Genomic DNA, 21,735 nt, shown 5'->3' with positions numbered 1-21,735 from the left:
GACGAAGGGAGGAAGGGGGAGGGGAAGCCTGGGGGAAGAGGGGTGCAGGAAGGGAGCTGGCGGAAGCCACCTTGGGAGAGGGTAAGGAGGGTTGAGAGATGGAGACCGGGTGGGACATGGGAATACAGGCGCGGCAGCGTGCAGTGGTGGGAGTGGATGGGGGAGACAAACGGGTGAGGAGGATCGAGTTTTTGGGAGGTGTACAGGATCCGTATCTGGAGAAACCAGTGCATGTCTTACTGTATATAATGGAGGCTCCACCCACTTCAGACTGCATGATGTCATTACTAACCAATGAGTTATAAGTCCAATTACAATTTAAAATTTCTTAGTTAAAAGAACATAGTCAAGAATTAAAAATAAATACACACTAAACTTAGCTTATTAAACACCTATTGTCAATTAAGAAGCGTTAAAAATATTTAACTATGTAGGAAAAATGAACTTTGGTTTGGCTGTTCATGGGTTGCCCTCTCAAGGCCTGTTAGTGAACCATTTGGAACCACTGGTTGCCATGGTGAAGTTGGACGCCGTTGCAAAGATGAGGCAGCAGGCTTCTTTCCACTGATAGTTGTTGTAAAGTCGATTGTCGAACTAGTGGTTGCCAAACGCCAGTGAGGACAAACGCCAGTGCAAAGATGTGGCAGCAGGCTTCTCTCCAACGAAGATGTTGTGAAAGTGGAATGGCGAAGACTGTCACGTCAGGCGATGTATTATTGAGCAGCAACATGTCTTTGTTGAAACGATTTTCAATGAGTAAGCTGCAATAATCTGTACCTGCATGTATACTACATGCTGCACAAAATGCGATACGAAGTAGTTGTCCGTATATATGAAATATTGTCTATGAAGTTGGTATGTAAATTACATGTGACAATTTTTAAAGGCATTGCTGTTCCTCAAGGTATATGCCAGTTTTATAAGCAAATAAAAATAATGAAAAGGGAAGAAAAATTATAAAATTATGAACCATAGTGTCAAAAATAAAAGGATGTGAATTAGCAATAAGCAGTCTAAAAGCATATAAGCAAAAATTCTAAAACAGATAGTCAGTCATAAAATAATGTTTGGTGAATAAAATTACAATGTAAAGGTAAAATATTTCCTAAAAGTCTTAATAATTTTTTAAAATTTAAAAAAAAAAACAAGGGACAGAAGAGTAAACATTCTAAAGAAGATCATCGAAAAGCTCAAAGCAATGTTTATCTTTGAACTGAAGTTGTTCATTTAAAACAGATAATGGATTACTTTTGTGAAGTGAAAAGATTTCAATTTCTTCTAAGGTATTTAGCAGGGGTCCATTTGGCACAGTATGTAATATTTTCAAATTGTTAAAAATGCAACCCTGAGAATAATTGTAACCATCAAGATGTTGACCATATATTGATTTGGTACGTGCAGTACCAGTAGTATGTTCTTTAAAACGTCTTAAAAAGTTATGGCCAGTTTGGCCAATATACTGTTTCTCACAGTCATTACATGTTATTTTGTAAACGACTGACTTTTGGTATATATTTGAGTCTCCAATTGTGTGTTTCAGTTTCATCTGTAGGGGGTTATTAGTTTTAAATGCTATTGTCACGCTTGTGTTCTTAAATAATTTATTTATTTTATCTGAAATAGGTCCCCTGTAAGTCATTTTTGTAAATCTCTTCTTAGAATTTGTAGCAGCATCATTTGTTTCTTGTAATTTTTGATATGACAGATCAACCTGATGGGAATTATAATTGTTAGCAACTGCTATCTGTTTTAATGTATCAATTTCATTCTGGATTGCATCATGTTGGAGAGGAAATTTCAGTATCCTATGTATCATAGTTATAAAAAATCCCATTTTGTATCTTGATGGATGGCATGATTTAGCATTTATTATTACGTCGGTTGATGTGGGTTTTCTATAAATAGAAATATTATGTTTTCTATTCCTATTTGTAATTGTGGGGTCCAGGAAATTAATACTATTGTTACTTTCGTGTTCTGCTGTAAATACAAGTTTTGGATGTATATTGAATTTCCCACAAGAGGACGTCGGAAGCCCCTTTCACATGAACGATTTTGTGGCCTCCATTGACTACACGTGGCAAGTGATTCTACTGCAGCGCCCTGCCATTTTATTCCTGTAGCGAGTCTCGTCTGTCGTGAGTTGTTGCTCTTTTTGACACATCAGCGCCAAAATTGCTTCCTTGTGAGAGCTGTCTACTCAGCAGTTTGTTTCTTGTTTGGTGAAAATGAGGTTATCAGGAACATCCCTTTTTACTAAAATAAAATCTACATATAGTAACAGAAGTAAGAAACAGCAATGAAAATCAAGTCTGTTAATGACCAAGACGAAGTTCATAGAGGATGTCCTGGACAAAGGGTGTATGCTGAATTCTCCACACTCTAGAGAAATGAAAAAATAGCTTAAGTGCTACCCAAACACTTCGAAACATCTACATTTAGTTACTCTACAAAATCCACTGAACAATAGAATTTTTGCATTGCCCCTTTATTTCGAAATCCACGGCACACAAACCAAAAATTAGCTCTGAGGCAAGCGGGTATTTTCATTTGCGATGTGTCTAGAGCACCAAATCAGAAACACAGGCATTTGTGTAACGGCAAAATCCTCTGTTTCCCATGAGAGGTTTTTCACAGCACTCCTGAGCCAAAGTTCATACATGGTGGAATGTTTCGTTGCTGGGATGCACAGTTGAAACCACCCTCTGTGTACCATCGATGAGACTATCCAGCCAGCCCTGGTCCAAACTGACCCACTCTCCAATGGCGATTCTGCGTAACTGGCAGAGTACGTGGGAGTTGTCGATGTCCGACTGGTTTCACAGTATCGAAGATGAAAAAGAGCTAATAGCTCATAAAATGCCAGATTTATAATCCATGTTTACCTGACACTTTTTCTTCCTGTCATATTCCTGAATACCGATCATTCCTCCCGGGACCCCCCCCCCCCCCCCCCACCGACAGGTTTGTGGCTCGAGTTCAGTAGAGAATCGTAATTAAGAGGGTGTACTGAAATATAATTGCTCCTATTTTTTTAATTTGAAATCTCGTAATGGTATTTAAGTAAACCAAACTTTATTAACATTCTACTTCATTATTCTTCATGTCTACATATTTGCTGCTCAACAAAGTTACCTTGGTGACGAACACGTGCCCCCAATGAGGGATCAGTTTGTTGGCAGAGTCACTGTAGAATGTCTGACTTCGTTGACTGAGTTAAAACCTTACCTCTAATTGCACTGATTCATCACTATCAAAATGAAGTCCTCGGAAGTGTTTCTTAAGCTTTGGTAAGAGATGACGCTCTGCCACATACAATGAGGTTGTTGTTGTTGTTGTGGTCTTCAGCCCGAAGACTGCTTTGATGCGGCTCTCCATGCTACTCTATCCTGCGCAAATCTCTTCATCCCGAAATAAGTACTGCAACCTACATCCTTCTGAATCTGCTTATTGTACTCATCTCTTGGTCTCCCTCGACGACTTTTACCCGCTTCATTACGAGCACGAACAACCCAGCATCGCACATTACTGATGTCGATACAATCATCACTGTACACAGTTTTCATTCATCTACAGATTTCAATTAGAGGCATGTTGTCTGCGGTTAGAAACTCGATTACGGCGTGTCGTTTGTTACGCACCTACTCAGTTAACGTTACACACCTCTATTTTACACGCAACAACTCGAAACCATGTCGACCGAGTAATGTGCAAGATCTTTAATGCCTCGAACTGTATAGAGAACAGAATTAAAAATTCGGAGTAATTACTTTTTAGCACAGCCTCGTATCTTCCGAACAGTGAATTACTAGGCCCATCAGCGCTCAGAAGCTAGAAATTTTACCGTAGCAAAACAAGTTGACTACTCCTGAGGTAGGGCATTTTTAGTATTATTAATCATCATTTGCCAAGTATTTCTGAGATTTAGCAGGATGTCAACTAGACCTAAGTTTTACCTGCATGTACTGGGCCCAACGCGAGTCTTTCGCCATTTCTTCAAACGCTGTGTAATAAGCCATTTTAACCATTACGCTGAAGACAGCCTCTCCGCCAGAAACCAACAGCTTGTGAATGTTCTGGACAGCACGCCTGTGAAAATATTAATTTATTAGGGGGCTTTGCCCCACTGGAAGATACGCAAGACATGTTGAATTTTTCTAAGAATCGTATGAACGAATTACAACAAAACTATTTTGTGGTTAAAATATACAATAACAATACTGAAAACCCAAAAAATAAGGAGTTTTTAATTTCATTAATTAAGTTATGCAAAAGTGGTTAAATTAATGAGCTTCAACTTGCTGTTCCCTGCACCGAACACATTATGAGAACGAAAACATTGTAAATGTGAGCACAAAAATGAAATTAAATGTGACTGTAACTTCAGTGTCGTTATAGGTCTTCAGTGTAATCATTCCTTGTTCTCTGTTGATATCTTGTGCTATATGAAAGCTATCAGACTGCACACACCTTGGTGAAAATTCAGAATGGCACTTCATTAATCCCATAAAAAATTACTGACTACAACTTTTTTGCTCCTGTGGCTTCAAATGTTGCATTAAATTATAGACAAATTTTAAAATTGCTACTTTTTTAGGGGCAAAGAATAGTTTTTCTAAATATTTAAGATGTCTGACTAGTTCAGCCTCCAACCAATCAATGAAAGAGTTTTTAAATTTATCATAAGAACATACCATCGTTCTACATAGCCTGGTATTAAAGGCAGCGACGTGTTCTTCTAATGGATTCTTAGGAACAGGGAGCGACCCTGCTATTGAATGTTGCAGCTAATGCGCTATTGACGGCATTTTTTCCCGTCACTGCATCCCATTTTGATTTCTTAGAAATTCTCATTCTGACACGATGGAAGGGACACGTTTTCACGTCCAACTTTTCTTCTGCTGTATGTATCACACAACTCGAAGAGATGAATAAACGCCGATACCGTGGACCGGTGGGGTGGGGGGTGGGGGAGAGAAGTAAAAACGGTGGGATGTGCCGTTTTATTTTTACTGTGACCAGCAGCAGCTTCTCCCCTGTACCAATCGCTAGTTTCGTTTTCTTCTTTTTCCGTTGAGTTCAAAGCGTGAATGAGAATTTTTTTTCATGTCTCATGGAGATTAGAGCGGTTTATTTCCTCCAAAGTAATTTTACAGCTTCTAGATCTGTACTACTCTCCCCATAGTCTCTCGTACAAAGATGCCTTGCAGAATAGCATGTAGCGACTCATGAACTTTCGTGGTTTTTTATGCATATCGAGAAGGAACATATTCAGTAAACAGTACGCCTTTGCAGCTTTTATTTTTCTTCCAGTTGACTTGTCGAACATGTGCCATGTCCTCTCCTGATAGAAAAAAAGATCGGTTCTAACGGGAGACCAGAGGTGTGCTCCATCCTTTAAAATTTGTCTTCATCTAAAAAGAAAAAAGGAAACATTTTATAGTGAGCGGACGCTAAAAGGTTTCAAAAAGGGGCTGGATTGGCAATAAAATATTGTCACTTCTACCACGTCGCGGCAGTACGCAAGTTACTATGTGGAAAGTATAAGGTGGCAGCGTCTTTCCGGTGTGAGTTAGGGCAGCTCGGTGAAGGGCAAATGCAGTCATATGAGATGTAAAACATTACTTCAGCGTGTTTTACATTTTCCGATATAAGCAGTAAACCCAGGCAAAAAGCTCTGGTAAACAAATATAATGAAGCTGCTGGATACTGTTTTACATGCAATGATTGCCGTAAGAAAGATATAGGAGAAACCGGTAGGTCATTTCAGATATTTCAGGAACACCTTATCTTAAATAACCCACGAGCTAAATTAACAGCGCACTTAGCGAAGAAGGACACAGCATCACAAGCCCTTCAAAAAATTTAAAAATATTCCATAAGAAAGCAAAAAGCCACATTTTGAATATGTTAGAGAGTAGAAATTTTTAGATATAAAAACGAAACGCTCAATTCACGTTGAATAACCAATTGGCTAATTTTGATTGTTTGTATGATTTGGTTTTAGAACGTAATAAAATTCTGTATTATTCTCGTGTGTATAGATAGACCCAGCGCTCCTAGTCATGAGTACATGACGTCACACTGTCCATATGAGGCCCACGAGAAAGACAGGCCGCAGCGCGTACGCCACGAAGCACTATGGGACTTAAGATCTGAGGTCACCAGTCCCCTAGAACTTAGAACTACTTAAACCTAACTAACCTAAGGACCTCACACAAATCCATGCCCGAGGCAGAATTCAAACCTGCGACCGTAGCGGTCGCGCGGTTCCAGACTGAAGCGCGAAGGTAGGCCTTAACTCGCTCTCTCGCTCAGCTCAGGAGACAAAATGCGGTCCTAGACCTGTTAACTCGCAGCTGGGTGTGTACACGCTAACGAGAATTGCATCATATCAGGAATTTGCTATTACGAAGTCCTACTGATTAACAGTATTACAACAAAATGTAATTTAAGACTAATACTCGATATAAATGTGTATAGCATTTAGTCTCATCTACTTAACAGTCCTCATTTCATACAAGAAAGGGTTCCTTATGCGACTTATAATCATTTTAGCATTATTTTAATTTTATTGTACCCCAGTACAGCCGTAATAAATTATAAGTAGGCCTACGGACTTCCTATCATTGTAGGACTAATAACAATAATAATCCATAATAGCGGATTCCTGTAAAAGATGCAAATCTCGTTTGTACGTACGCACCTAGTTACGAGTTAACAGATGTAGAAACGTAGTTTTTGTCTGCTGAGTTGAGCGAACGAGCGAGCGCAGGCCTACATTCGTGACGTACGCTCCGCAGCCAGTCTTTCTTGCGGGCCTCGGCCAACATGGATGGCTTCCGTTCCGCCAGCCACCTAATCTCTCCTTGTCGGTCATACAGGACGCTTTGTCCTACACCGAGCTGCCCTTCTGTCACACTGGTAAGACACTGCCACCTGACACTTTCCACACAGTAATCTGCGTAGTGTCGCGACTAATCATGTTAGTAGTGACAATTTTTTAACGCTAAACCGTCTCTTTTTTAAAAACTTTTAGCGTCCACTCACTATAAAATATTGTCTTTCGTCTTGTTTGATGCAGGCAAATTTTAAGAAATGTGGGTACGCCATATGACGATATTCACTGAATAGTAAATCCTGACTAGGAGCGACCGGTATTCCTGCAATCTTTTTAAGATGTGACTATATTTTTGACATTCCTTTACTAATTTTAATATCCGCATTATATGGCGACGCAGTACGTTGCTTTTTACCACGTATGTTGCACCTGACGATGACGCTTTAGGCAGGGAAACCCATTGTGCTTCAATGAAAATCAATTTAACCAACTGTTAGCGGACTTCTTCCTAACGTCATGCCTTTCAAAAGCTGCGGTTGGCCTGAATATAAAAGAGTTTATTTCTATTTTAAACAGTGATCTTTACCTTTTGACTTCCCCTCGTAGTTACATGGTGCTCTGTGACTTCGTTTTAATACATAATACATTCAAAAATGGTTCAAATGGCTCTAAGCATTCCGGAACTTAACATCTGAGGTCATAAGTCCTCTAGACTTAGAACTACTTAAACCTAACTAACCTACGGACATCACACACATCAATAATGCCCGAAGCAGGATTCGAACCTGCGACCGTAGCAGCAGCGCGGTTCCAGACTGAAGCGCCTAGAACCGCTCGGCCACAGCGGCCGGCTAATACATTCTTCTGCCAGTCTGGCAACAAGCCTTAAATAATCTAGCTTTATCAGAAACATAAGATATAAATATCGATAAACTAAAAATATTATTGGAAAAAATGTATGCCTGATTGTTACGGCATTTCTTACTCTTGGAAGTGCCACAATAGCAATAGTTGGAGTGTTCAAGTTTAACCCCTCTTGAACTACAATCGGAGAATTATGACAGGCCAGCTGTTGCACAGTAGTTTATAAGGCGACAAACTGAGTACACACCTGTTGTCGGGGACCCAATGCAGCAGCAGCAAACAGAACACCTTGCCGAAGGGCGCGTACTGCCACACGGCGGAGTTCTCCAGGTCGGGCTCAACCACGTCCAGCTGCTCGTACGTGATGGTGCCTGGCAGCGCGTTGTGCTGCCTGCAGAACTCCAGCATCTTTGTGCTGATGTCGCAGGCCACCAGCTTCGTACCCGGTGGCAGCCGCGGGGCTAAAACCTGCCAGTACAGAGATATACTTTCTGATTTGCTGTCCTAAGCTATGCAGCTAGCTATCTGCACTTCAGTTCCTTCGAGGAGACAAAGCGATAAACAGCGTGCTAAGTCTGACTTCCAGACTTGTCGAGGATTGAGAAAAGAGGATGTTGATAGAAGAGGCCGCAGTTGTCGAATGGAAAACAGGGTGCATATTTCGAATCGTCCAGTTAGTGTGTCGTGGTCTGGTACGTGGGGGATGGCTCGCCGCGCTGTACTACGGAACATAGCTCACCGGACCAGCTAAAACCTGAGAGATATACAAGCCTGAGAGACGTACAGGGCTGTCGGGAACGGTCTTAAAAGCTTGTAAGGGTGTTGCAGGGTAGGTTGCACTGGGAAATAATTATTAATCGTTTCTGATTTTGTTATTATTGAAGTTAGCTAGACAAGTCGTTGAACGGGTGAATTCAAGCAGGGTACCGGAGAAGCTGTTGCCAAATGTGTTCTTCGTTCGTTTCCTCAGACAGCACAAACGTAGCTTCTCCTGACCTATCTTAAACTTATAACTTGCGGAAGAGGCACATTGTAACTGGTAATAAGCCTTGAAGAAGTGGTAACTCACGGACTAACAGATGTCTGTGCATTGCCGCACTTTTGCCCGTACAAATGCTTGAATTGCTAATTAAATCGGACTTGCTGCAACGTATGGATTTTGTTCTCAACAGTAATTTCTCAGTACAACCTACCCTGCAACCCCTCTACAAGCTTTTCAGACTGTTTCTGTCAACCCTGCGACAACTGACAGATAGTTCAGGCGGCGCATTATCAACCGAAGTCTATTTGAAAACCCGCCGGTATCTTGGAAACTGCATCGGTGGCCGGCTTATGCACACAGGGTGTGCTTGTCGGGTCCACGTCTTCAGTGAGCGTTGAACGCATATGTGAGAAACATCGGCTGCGTTTCGGATTTATTGGAGCTGGATTCGTTTCCAGATTCGTGTGTCTTGTCTGCCTTACTGTGAAAATTTATGTCACATGCTAAGATCTACGGTCCCTTGACGGAGTACAAAAGTGAAGCTTCCAAGACAGTGAAATCATGAGGTACGGCCATTTATGACACACTTTGACACTCGCAAGCTCACTCATCAAAACTATAGTTACTTCCAGTTCACCTAGAATCATGAATTTAGGCAAGAAGCAAAATTGCACAGTTTAAGTAAATTTGTAATTGTATCACTAGAAAAAATATATTTTTGTCATTTAATATCCGACTTTAAACTTGAAATTAAAACATTCTCGAAGGCCTTGCAATTCCTGAGACCAATATTTTGCCAGTATCAATGTTGATAACAGGCAAAAGTTGTCGATATTCTCGGTTTCCGGTACGGATGAACTGTCTATATACATAACTAAGATTGTATCGAAACCTCACAGCTCGAGACCTAAACGCAAAGGCCAATGTTTCGTTATACTGGAAGTTAAAAAAATCGTACCGTATATTGAAAGGTGGCAGTATGGACTAAACCAAGAAAAAAAACTCCAGTATAAATACGCTATAAAATGTATACCTTAAGTGCTATGAGCATTTGTTCATATAGGCTCGTGTGAAACAAATTTCTAATACTGAACAAATGGTCACAGCTCTTAATACACTCCTGGAAATTGAAATAAGAACACCGTGAGTTCATTGTCCCAGGAAGGGGAAACTTTATTGACACATTCCTGGGGTCAGATACATCACATGATCACACTGACAGAACCACAGGCACATAGACACAGGCAACAGAGCATGCACAATGTCGGCACTAGTACAGTGTATATCCACCTTTCGCAGCAATGCAGGCTGCTATTCTCCCATGGAGACGATCGTAGAGATGCTGGATGTAGTCCTGTGGAACGGCTTGCCATGCCATTTCCACTTGGCGCCTCAGCTGGACCAGCGTTCGCGCTGGACGTGCAGACCGCGTGAGACGACGCTTCATCCAGTCCCAAACATGCTCAATGGGGGACATATCCGGAGATCCTGCTGGCCAGGGTAGTTGACTTACACCTTCTAGAGCACGTTGGGTGGCACGGGATACATGCGGACGTGCATTGTCCTGTTGGAACAGCAAGTTCCCTTGCCGGTCTAGGAATGGTAGAACGATGGGTTCGATGACGGTTTGGATGTGCCGTGCACTATTCAGTGTCCCCTCGACGATCACCAGTGGTGTACGGCCAGTGTAGGAGATCGCTCCCCACACCATGATGCCGGGTGTTGGCCCTGTGTGCCTCGGTCGTATGCAGTCCTGATTGTGGCGCTCACCTGCACGGCGCCAAACACGCATACGACCATCATTGGCACCAAGGCAGAAGCGACTCTCATCGCTGAAGACGACACGTCTCCATTCGTCCCTCCATTCACGCCTGTCGCGACACCACTGGAGGCGGGCTGCACGATGTTGGGGCGTGAGCGGAAGACGGCCTAACGGTGTGCGGGACCGTAGCCCAGCTTCATGGAGACGGTTGCGAATGGTCCTCGCCGATACCCCAGGAGCAACAGTGTCCCTAATTTGCTGGGAAGTGGCGGTGCGGTCCCTACGGCACTGCGTAGGATCCTACGGTCTTGGCGTGCATCCGTGCGTCACTGCGGTCCGGTCCCAGGTCGACGGGCACGTGCACCTTCCGCTGACCACTGGCGACAACGTCGATGTACTGTGGAGGCCTCACGCCCCACGTGTTGAGCAATTCGGCGGTACGTCCACCCGGCCTCCCGCATGCCCACTATACGCCCTCGCTCAAAGTCCGTCAACTGCACATACGGTCCACGTCCACGCTGTCGCGGCATGCTACCAGTGTTAAAGACTGCGATGGAGCTCCGTATGCCACGGCAAACTGGCTGACACTGACGGCGGCGGTGCACAAATGCTGCGCAGCTAGCGCCATTCGACGGCCAACACCGCGGTTCCTGGTGTGTCCGCTGTGCCGTGCGTGTGATCATTGCTTGTACAGCCCTCTCGCAGTGTCAGGAGCAAGTCTGGTGGGTCTGACACACCAATGTCAATGTGTTCTTTTCCCATTTCCAGGAGTGTATATACGTTTTAGAAGCCATGTTTACTGGATATTTTTGCCTTGGTTTGGACCAGACTATCGCCTCTCAAAAACAAAAACTCCGTCCGAACAGGCCCTGAAAGACCCAACGGTAGCGACTGGCCGCCGTGTCATCGTCCGCCCACAGGCGTCACTGAATGTGGATATAGAAGGGCACGTGGTCAGCACACCGCTCTCCCGGCCGTAAGTCAGTTTTCGAGACCGGAGCCGTTACTTCTCTATCAAGTAGCTCCTCACTTTGACTCACAAGGGCTGAGTTCAGCCCGCTTGCCAACAGCGCTCGGCAGACCGGATCGTCACCCATCCAAGTGCTAGCACAGCCCGACTTTGGTGACCAGACGGAACCGGTGTTACCATTGTGGCAAGGCCGTTGGCATCGCCGTTGGGATAATTTTGTAACATCTTGCATAAATAATCCCTGTTTAATCTTGAGCACCATGTTTTTTTCTTGCTTTCGAAAAGGATATATCGATCTGTTACTTATTACGCAATGGAAAATTCAAGACAGAAAGTAACAGTACTACGAAAAAGATAGTTGATACTCACTATATTACGGAGGTACCGAGTCGAAGATAGGCACAACAAAAATACTGTCAGAAAATGAGCTTTCGGCCAACAGGGCCTTCATCGAAAATAGTCGGAGATTATGATCATGTATGTGTGAGTTGCGATTGCGAGTGTGTGTGTGTGTACGTTGCCTATTTTCGACGAAGGCCTTGGTAGCAAAAAAGCTCACTTTCTGACAATCTTTTTGTTGTGGCTGTCTGCAACTCACTATCTCCGCTATATGGTGAGTAGCAACAACCCTTTTCTTGTTAATTATTGCAGGTGTCTGAAATTTGGCGCACCTGTTGTGTAAATCAGGAGATGAAGAAGGAATATGAAAGTAGTATAGAAATCCCACAGCATGTCTCAAATCTATTGTCGTACATAGGATGTTATGTATAGCTTTCTTTATTAAAATTCATGAATGGGTGTGATAAATGTAAAGCCCTTGTTGCTACTGGTGATGAGTTCCCTGTGAGTGGGATGGACAGTGACATTATCTCATTTAGTCAATATGTGCAGCGGCGCATTAAAGCTACCATTTACTGGTAGTCTGGCATATCAAATTGTTGTTGAAGGAGAAGATAGTGAAGTAGCTGTAACAGTGGCAGTGTACCACAGCCCACGGATAAGCAATTACACCGCGATTCGAATATGTTCGTAGGTAGTATTGTACAATATTGCATTTTCATAGGGATTCTCCACACCACAAGTCGCTGCATCAAGAATTGCAGGGCGCCGATTTCCATAACCGGGTAGTGGTTTGTAAATGGACGCGTCAACAAATGCAATCGACCTCCACGTTATTTGCCGAGGAACAATTTTCCCGTGAGTCTACATTCACAAACTATGGTTGCGTTAACCTGGATAATATGCATTACTGGAGTGAAGACAATCCCCACTGGTTACAACAAGTTGAACATCAGCGTCCTTGGTCGGTTAACATATCTTGTGGCGTCATAGGAAACAAACTCATTAGTCTGTATCTTATCGACGGCACGTAGAAGGGGCGCAAACAGGAACTACCTGTACAAATGTAAGATATTGCCCCTGACGTTCGTCAACGTATGTGGCTTTAGCAAAACGGTTGCTCAGTGCATTACGCAATTGAAGTACCGGAGCTATTAAACCGTTTTTACACTGGTGGGTTGATCGGGAGAAGTGGCCTTGTTAATTGTTCTGCTAGGTCACTGGATTTGGGATATGTTAAAGATGAAGTGCAGCAGCAAGTGCCAACAGGCCGTGAAGATAAGGGCGACAGCATCGGAAACGGCTTTGCTGCTATTGCCGCATCTATGCTTCTGCCCTGTGTACGGTCATTGGAAAGTGGATCACTAAGTGTATTGACGTTGGCGATACTACGTTTGAACACTTACTCGAAATGGAAAAGGAGAGTAGAGTTCGTCGCGAGCCATGGCCACAGTGGCGCGTCAACTACTCCCCTGTTCGATATGTCGGAGGATTACAACGTTGCGAATGGGGTTCCAATTAAAAGTTACGAAATACTGGCCTGACCTAACTTCACAGCATGGAGGTGCGATCCAAAATGCCATTCAAGGGCCATTGAGTATCATGTCATAAATGACGATGGGGTACCCATTTCTGTTCCTCTGATTACAGCGTCATCTGTGGCGAAAAGAAGAAAATGCTTCAGACAAAAGTATACAGATTTGGCCGTAAAATCATAATCTGCAATAAAAAAACGGGGGTTCCTATTGAAGGTTTCAGAATTGCCCATACCAGCCACGCACGGGGTTGGGTAGCTGGTTTAGTGTGATATCATTGGATGTCCCCCTCCGAGACAAGCAAATTGGAATTTGAACTGTTTTCTGGTCCGAAGTGTAGTTTCGAGATACTTCAGTGTCTTCTGTGAAAATGAACACTCTTTATACCTCCTTTTCTCGGTGGTCCTAGGAATCCAGGAGCGACGATACTTTACAAAACACAAGAGAGTTGCTTAGTCGTCGATTTCTCTGATGGAGTAGTAACGTGATTGAAAGTGAAGAACCCACCTTCCTGGCGACGTCACCGGGCCCGCAGCCAATGTCGAGCACCGGCAGCGGCTGTCTCGGCCACGTGAGGACCGACCACAGGCCGTCAACGTGTTTGGCGGCCAGTTGCGTGAAGGGAACACACCCGAGGTTGTACAACTCCGGTTTATCCATGCTGATGTACACTTCTTGTTCTTCCAAGCTGGTTAGAAGTCTATCCCCCTCACAGCCAGGAACAAGATGCTGATGCCTGGAAGAAAAAAGTTGTTAGAGAAATCCCCCTCCACATCGGATACAGTTAAATGGGAAGGTGGACGTTAACCCTTTGTCATTAGAGACGGATTACTAGGCAGTTTAGGCAAGAGGTCTTTAAACCAAGGCCGAAATAAACTGACTATGGCTTCCCAGTTATTTACGCGTTAATGGTGCAAACGGCTCTGAGCACTATGGGACTCAACTGCTGTGGTCATCAGTCCCCTAGAACTTAGAACTACTTAAACCTAACTAACCTAAGGATATCACACACACCCATGCCCGAGGCAGGATTCGAACCTGAGACCGTAGCAGCAGCGCGGCTCCGGACTGGATCGCCTGGAACCGCACGGCCACCGCGGCCGGCTACGCGTTAATGAAATTTATCGTAAATAATATACCTCATTTTTCATACCAACAGTTCGCTCCATGGGAACAATTTTTAAGTACACTCCTGGAAATGGAAAAAAGAACACATTGACACCGGTGTGTCAGACCCACCATACTTGGCCGTCGAATGGCGCTAGCTGCGCAGCATTTGTGCACCGCCGGCGTCAGTGTCAGCCAGTTTGCCGTGGCATACGGAGCTCCATCGCAGTCTTTAACACGGGTAGCATGCCGCGACAGCGTGGACGTGAACCGTATGTGCAGTTGACGGTCTTTGAGCGAGGGCGTATAGTGGGCATGCGGGAGGCCGGGTGGACGTACCGCCGAATTGCTCAACACGTGGGGCGTGAGGTCTCCACAGTACATCGATGTTGTCGCCAGTGGTCGGCGGAAGGTGCACGTGCCCGTCGACCTGGGACCGGACCGCAGCGACGCACGGATGCACGCCAAGACCGTAGGATCCTACGCAGTGCCGTAGGGGACCGCACCGCCACTTCCCAGCAAATTAGGGACACTGTTGCTCCTGGGGTATCGGCGAGGACCATTCGCAACCGTCTCCATGAAGCTGGGCTACGGTCCCGCACACCGTTAGGCCGTCTTCCGCTCACGCCCCAACATCGTGCAGCCCGCCTCCAGTGGTGTCGCGACAGGCGTGAATGGAGGGACGAATGGAGACGTGTCGTCTTCAGCGATGAGAGTCGCTTCTGCCTTGGTGCCATTGATGGTCGTATGCGTGTTTGGCGCCGTGCAGGTGAGCGCCACAATCAGGACTGCATACGACCGAGGCACACAGGGCCAACACCCGGCATCATGGTGTGGGGAGCGATCTCCTACACTGGCCGTACACCACTGGTGATCGTCGAGGGGACACTGAATAGTGCACGGTACATCCAAACCGTCATCGAACCCATCGTTCTACCATTCCTAGACCGGCAAGGGAACTTGCTGTTCCAACAGGACAATGTACGTCCGCATGTATCCCGTGCCACCCAACGTGCTCTAGAGGGTGTAAGTCAACTACCCTGGCCAGCAAGATCTCCGGATCTGTACCCCATTGAGTATGTTTGGGACTGGATGAAGCGTCGTCTCACGCGGTCTGCACGTCCAGCACGAACGCTGGTCCAACTGAGGCGCCAGGTGGAAATGGCATGGCAAGCCGTTCCACGGGACTACATCCAGCATCTCTACGATCGTCTCCATGGGAGAATAGCAGCCTGCATTGCTGCGAAAGGTGGATATACACTGTACTAGTGCCGACATTGTGCATGCTCTGTTGCCTGTGTCTATGTGCCTGTGGTTCTGTCAGTGTGATCATGTGATGTATCTGACCCCAGGAATGTGTCAATAAAGTTTCCCTTTCCTGGGACAATGAATTCACGGTGTTCTTATTTCAATTTCCAGGAGTGTATCTTTACAAAAGTTTAAGGTCACCTACTCCTGTCCGGAAAGGTGTCCATTACTCAGAAGCACACATTAACAATATATTTCCAGCAGCCATGACGACTTTAGCTAGTAGTAAAGTTCAGTTTAAGAAGATCCTAAGGGATTTATTGGTGACCCACTCCTTCTATTTCATTCCTGAATTTCTTACTAGAACCGTTTGATGAACACTTTGTATATATTAATAACATCAAATAACACGAGCTTTTCGTAAAATAAGACTTCTGTACATCTCCAGACCCGTAATGTGATCAGTATAAGTAAGTGTTGTGAACCGATTTTGTCTTTGGTGGTGCACGGTTAGAACAGCCTGAAAATTGTAATACACACCACAGTGTACCGTACGAGTACGTTTACATGTTTCGTGACAAGTTGGTTACTAATAGCATTCAGATTAGAATACGAGTTGCTGTTTCCCTTTTTCTGTGTATCTCAACGGCGCTGGGTTCATAATCATTTGCAAAACGTCACTGGTGGATGAAACCGGTTTTAGCGTTCAAAAACATAGTTAAACTAATGGCGTGGTACGTTTCCATTTGGTTACAACATGCGGATACCATAGAAAATCATGTTAAAATGTAATCCTTAACTGCACATAATTTAACTTCCAATAGTCTTGTCCCCTGTTTTTGTATGATTTTTTACACGATAACTTTAATCATGCTACCGCGCACGCCGTTGTGCTCTCTATCAGATGTGCATTTGTCTCTATGTTAAATAGTAGCATCATAGACCGCACAGTAATTTTTATGACACTGTACATGTTTGTATTACATTTGACGAGTTACTCACTGTAACGAAACTCTGATGCTACGCTCATTCATTTTCTTTTCTTTTTATAAGGTAAATATTGTAAGTACGTAGAAGTATTTGCGAACAATATTTTTTCTGTCTATTTTAAATATGAAAATCATGAGTTAGCAATCGAGACAGAGCATCTTTTTATAAATGTGCGATCAAGACAAATTTTATATTAAAATCAATATAAAGTACTCCAGAAACTTTGATCGTCTCAGGTTTCATAGAAATGTAGTTAACGTCCCTTCGAGGGTTCTAGTCTAAATGTCACCAAGTGTCTGGCCATTCGTTATCTGGCGGTGATGATGGGGGGAGGGTGGGGGGGGGGGGGGGGAGAGAACCTGCATCCGTAAGTGTCAGTTCTAAGTGGCATGTAAGTTGCTCCTACATAGACTAGCATCATTTGTGGTCGTTCCTTGTGACTGTCGGAAGAAATCTTTTGGTTGTTTCTTTAATGGAAATTTAAAATAACTCGACGGGTTAAATGAACAGCGCAGTTCACGCCAACGTGTACAGAGACCCACCATTTACTTTGGCAAATTTGTTACAAAAACACGATGGCACGTTAGCATTGCGTCCACCAGAAGAAAATTAACATCTGCCTCTCACTTTTTTTCATGTGGCGCTCACACGAGCTTCTAATCGATGGTGAAGGATACCTGACAAGAAAATGTGAAGATTAAACGCTACATAAATGCACGAGACCTAAGGGAAGGTGTTTTATCGCAACTTGGGGAGTTCTGATGCAGTACAATAGCTGTAAGAGAACACTATATCATTAGGCTGGTGACAGAAATGCAAGCGACTACAAATCTATGTAGCCAAGACGAACCCATTTCTGTTAATACTATTGAACTTTGTCAATCAAACTGTTCTGGGTTGTTGGCCGCATTGTCAGTACATAAACTGTCCGACGTTTCGGCCACTATTGTAGACGGCCTGTCTCAGGGCTTTATGCTGAGCTACACCGCCTAATAAGAGAGACATTAGATAGCGGACAGCGCGCAAAGCGACTTACAAATGCGAGCGGGGCACCGCGGTGGTCGTTCGCGCACTGAGCGCGGGCACGCCGCTGCCCACACCTGACAACGAGTACGCAGTGCTACGTCACAGCTACCGTCCGTTTCTGATTCGCCTGTTTCCACCAATGGCAAGACGTAATCTAAACGCCAGTGAGACACGTCTCTACCCACCAATGACAAGGACCCACCAATAACGAACGCCTAACACCCCTTCTACCGTCAAGCGCCCCATCAAATTACGTAAAGCAGCTTCCTCCGCTGCTATATAAGATCTGAAGTCTCTCACATTCAACAGTCTAGCTTAATACAAAGTCCTGAGGAAGATCTTTTGCATTAGTGACTGAAACGTCGGACAGTTTTATGTATTGACAGTGCTGTCGACAGCGCTAAAGGATTTTATTGAGAGTGACAGCGGCTGCAGCAGCCTACGCTTACACTATTGAACTCTTTTTTAATTTTTTTTATTAAAATGTCCATACGCTACTGCATGCTACTGGCACATATAGTGAGTCCAAACTGTCAGCTCAGCACCCAGGGTGTTTCATAACAGTTTAAGTCTGTAGACGGACTCGAGAGTCCCTATACAATGTACTCATCACTGTCACATTAAGGGTGATAAAGCTCATAATCAATCAAAGTTAAATTTCAAATTAACCGCATGTTTCGAGCGTCGTTCATTCACGACAATAAAAAGTGCTGTCTGTTCGTTAAACCACTAATAAATCATTTTCCCGAGGGTTGCGACTCATGAAAAGCTGCAAAGTTCTAACCAGCAATTACTGTTGAATAACAGCGCAAGTTCTCATAACCGGAGGGAGGAAAGTAAAACTCGTTAAATATTATCGGAGACTGAACTAGGTCACTGAAAAATTTACAAGAGCTGAGAGCACACACATCTAAGACAGTGTGTCAGCCGGGAATCTGCTGCTGAGTGACACGCGAACAGACATGGATCCTGCCAAGTTCGTGGTCCAAAACTGAAAGTTACACTGCATTTTTTTTTTTTTGGTCACGCGAAGGGTAGAGCCCGTCCACGCCCACAATGACATGGTGACCATCTCATAAAAACTACTGTCACCTCCATATTTGTTAATTACTACACGAGGACTTCATGGAATGTGGGGTTGTGATGTTATCCGTATATCTGGGCGAGATTACCCACTAATACGGCCGCATCGAGGAGATAGATAGTGGACGAAAAGCGAGCGAAGGGCAGCGGTTTCAAGGGCAGAGGGAAAATGTGTCAACGAAAGCGCCAAGGGGAAAATACTTCTGCGATTGTTTGGTCGGGTAGTAAGAGCAGTAGTGAATTGCTTGCTGTCAGTGACAGAGCATGCGAAGATAGGGTGGTTGTTAGTTTTGGGTATCGTGCAATGCCCGGTACTGTTGTCATAGCTTAGGTCGACATAAAGAGTTTTCGAGAAGGGGTACCGCTGGGGCTGGGCACCTGCGAGGTATCCTGGGCCAGCTGAAGCGTCTGCGACAGGCCAAGAGTGTCATTTAAGTGGTCGATTGGTCGTAAATCGATTAAGGTATAAGAGCTGTGGTTGGGTTTATTTGCTTTTAGTGTGCAGTTCCGCTTCCCTGCGTTGCCTCTTGGTCGACTAGTTTACACCTGGCGGTGCCAGTTAATTTTGATGTGCTGCAGGGATTCACCAGTGTTTGTCAAGTTTGTGTGTTCGTGTTATCCATAGACAGTTAAATGTCCCCAAGGAGAAGTGTTCCACTGCAGCCCCTGGTCGGCCTCATATAGCCGTGTGCTGTACTTTCCGTCATGACTAGTCGTTGCACTCCAAATTATATACTCTTACACAGTCTGATCAAACGTATCCAGACAGCTGTTAGTGGACACTGATATGAGCTGTATCCACTAAACGCCCTTATGACGGCTTGAGCTCTACTGGAGACATTTTCACTGAGGTGTCTGGATGTCTAGCGAGAAATGAGAGTCAATTGTTGCTCAAGTTCGGGAAACCGGAGAAGGTAATTTGAGGCTGGCGTGTGGGACGAAGCCGATGTACAAACTCAACCCAAAGATGTTCCATTGTGCTCAGGTCAGGACCCACGGGAAACCAGCCGATTGTCAGGAATGTTATTGTACACAAACAACTGCATGATAGATGCTACTTTATTACAGGTTGCATTGTCCCGCTGATCGAACACATAGTGCTGTCAAACGAGCTGTAAAATTCGTTCATATTATTCCGCATTTAGCATTGACTTAAGCGCAATTAGCGGAACACACCCTAACCACGAGAAACACCCCCATGCGATCGCAATACTTCCTCCAAATTTAAATATTCGCACTACACTTGATGGCAGGCAATTTTCTCTAGGCGTTTCCAAACCCAAACCTTTCCATCCGACTGCCACAGGATATAGCGTGACTCATTGCTCCTAGTCAGTGTAAACCGCTGTCCATCCATATCAAGAGGTGCTCAGCACTGACTACATGAATTTGTGGTTCATGAGGATCTGCGAGACCATTTTACCCCATTCCTTTTTAACTCCCTATACAGGGTGATTGTGCTAGGTGGACTGCTGCTAGCACTTTGTAATTCAGGAGTGATTCCTTCCGCTGATTGCATGCAATTTTCTACAACCACTCAAGGTAACGCTTCTCCGTCAGTACATGAGACCTGTAAATGTTGCATCGTGTTTCCAGTTCTCAGTCGCAGTACCAGCAGTCGTCTTGTACAGCCCTTTAAGAGTTGAAACGTACGAGGCGTATTTGTTTCTCAGTCGACATTCACTGTCACTGAGCTCTTGTGTCTGATCCATTCTGCGGTTATTGCTTCTCTACTGACAACACAATACTCTCCACCTGCAATCATACTAGATGGTACGCTTCGCGTGACATTTCTATTCTACATCACATTAGGTGTCCATATACTTTTGATCAAATATAATTACATATGAAGATTCACGTTTTCGAGCTGATTAAATGAATCGTGCAGGATACTGTACGTTGAATGATTCGTTCCTAACTAAAAATTAATTGACTAGCATAATATCGCAATTTCACTAACGAACCATCAAGGCCTAAAATTCATAGTTCCCAATTACAGGAGCACATCACCTTCATGTAAAGTTAGCTGCTATTTCCGCTGGTACAGTCCGATTTCCAGTACTTTCAACACAACTTCAGTCACGGTCAATTTTGATATTCAACACATTCGCCCTAGCAATAGCAATTCATTTTCAGTAACGGCTATTGCCAATTTCGGGCAGGGGATACTTATGCCAACCTTAGAAAAAAATTTAAACATTCGCTAACTGTTGTTGACTCATATTAACAACAAAGTTTTTATAAAGGTACTGATGTATAACTACGTTCTAGAACGTTTTAGCATACACTTAGCAATATTAATGCCAGTTTTAATGTGTACAACTAGTGGGTGGGGGGGGGTTATTTTATGACCTCAACAAAAAACTTTAAAAATATACATTTCATTAATTATAGTTGACTTTTATTCACTGCATACTTTTTAAAGAGATATTAATATGTGCATATGGTCGTGAAGCTGGAAATACTGAATATGACATTCATTGTGAATCATTACATCTACTGCTACGACAGTTTTTGGGTTTCGTTTGACTGAAGGATAAAAATTTAAAGCAAAATTTTAGAATATAAACTACCTGACTACATTACAATATTTTCAAAAGATGGATACAAAATACCGCCTCCAACCCCCTTGGTATCGCGAAGGTTAATCGGCAAAAATTAACGAAATACATGACAAAAAATATAGATTGATTAGAGAGCATTTGCCTGCGAAAGGCAAAGAAACTGGGTTCCAGTCCCAATGAGGTGCACGGTTTTAATCAGCAGGGGAGTTTCGTATCAGTGGATACTCTGCTGCAGAGTGAAAATGCATCTGGAAACATTCTCCCAGGTCTGTCAGTCTAACGTCTAATACAACATGTTCTTCACTTCTTAAAACCTGTTTTAGGTTTCAGCCATAAAAGAGAAAAACGGTGAATGTCGGCTCCACTTCCTACAGTCAGCAATGACAGAAACACAGCTTTTCGCCCTGCGTCACACTTCTTACAT

The 21,735-nt window shown here is 44.0% G+C and overlaps 1 protein-coding gene across 1 annotated transcript in view; it reads right to left on the bottom strand.

Moving 5' to 3' along the window:
• LOC126160826 (uncharacterized) overlaps positions 1–21,735 on the bottom strand; it is a 268,831-nt gene that overhangs the window by 132,388 nt on the left and 114,708 nt on the right. Inside the window, exons 5-6 of the mRNA XM_049916932.1 lie at positions 17,675–17,738; positions 13,801–14,029 (exon numbers count right to left, since the gene is read on the bottom strand). Of these exons, the coding sequence (XP_049772889.1) occupies positions 13,801–14,029; positions 17,675–17,738 (293 nt within the window). The remainder of the gene's footprint in view (positions 1–13,800; positions 14,030–17,674; positions 17,739–21,735) is intronic.

The sequence above is a fragment of the Schistocerca cancellata genome, chromosome 2 (genome assembly GCF_023864275.1).
Source record: "Schistocerca cancellata isolate TAMUIC-IGC-003103 chromosome 2, iqSchCanc2.1, whole genome shotgun sequence".
Lineage (NCBI taxonomy): Eukaryota > Metazoa > Arthropoda > Insecta > Orthoptera > Acrididae > Schistocerca > Schistocerca cancellata.
The sequence above is the reverse complement of the archived record's forward strand: the minus strand, read 5'-3'. Positions and strand labels throughout refer to the sequence as shown.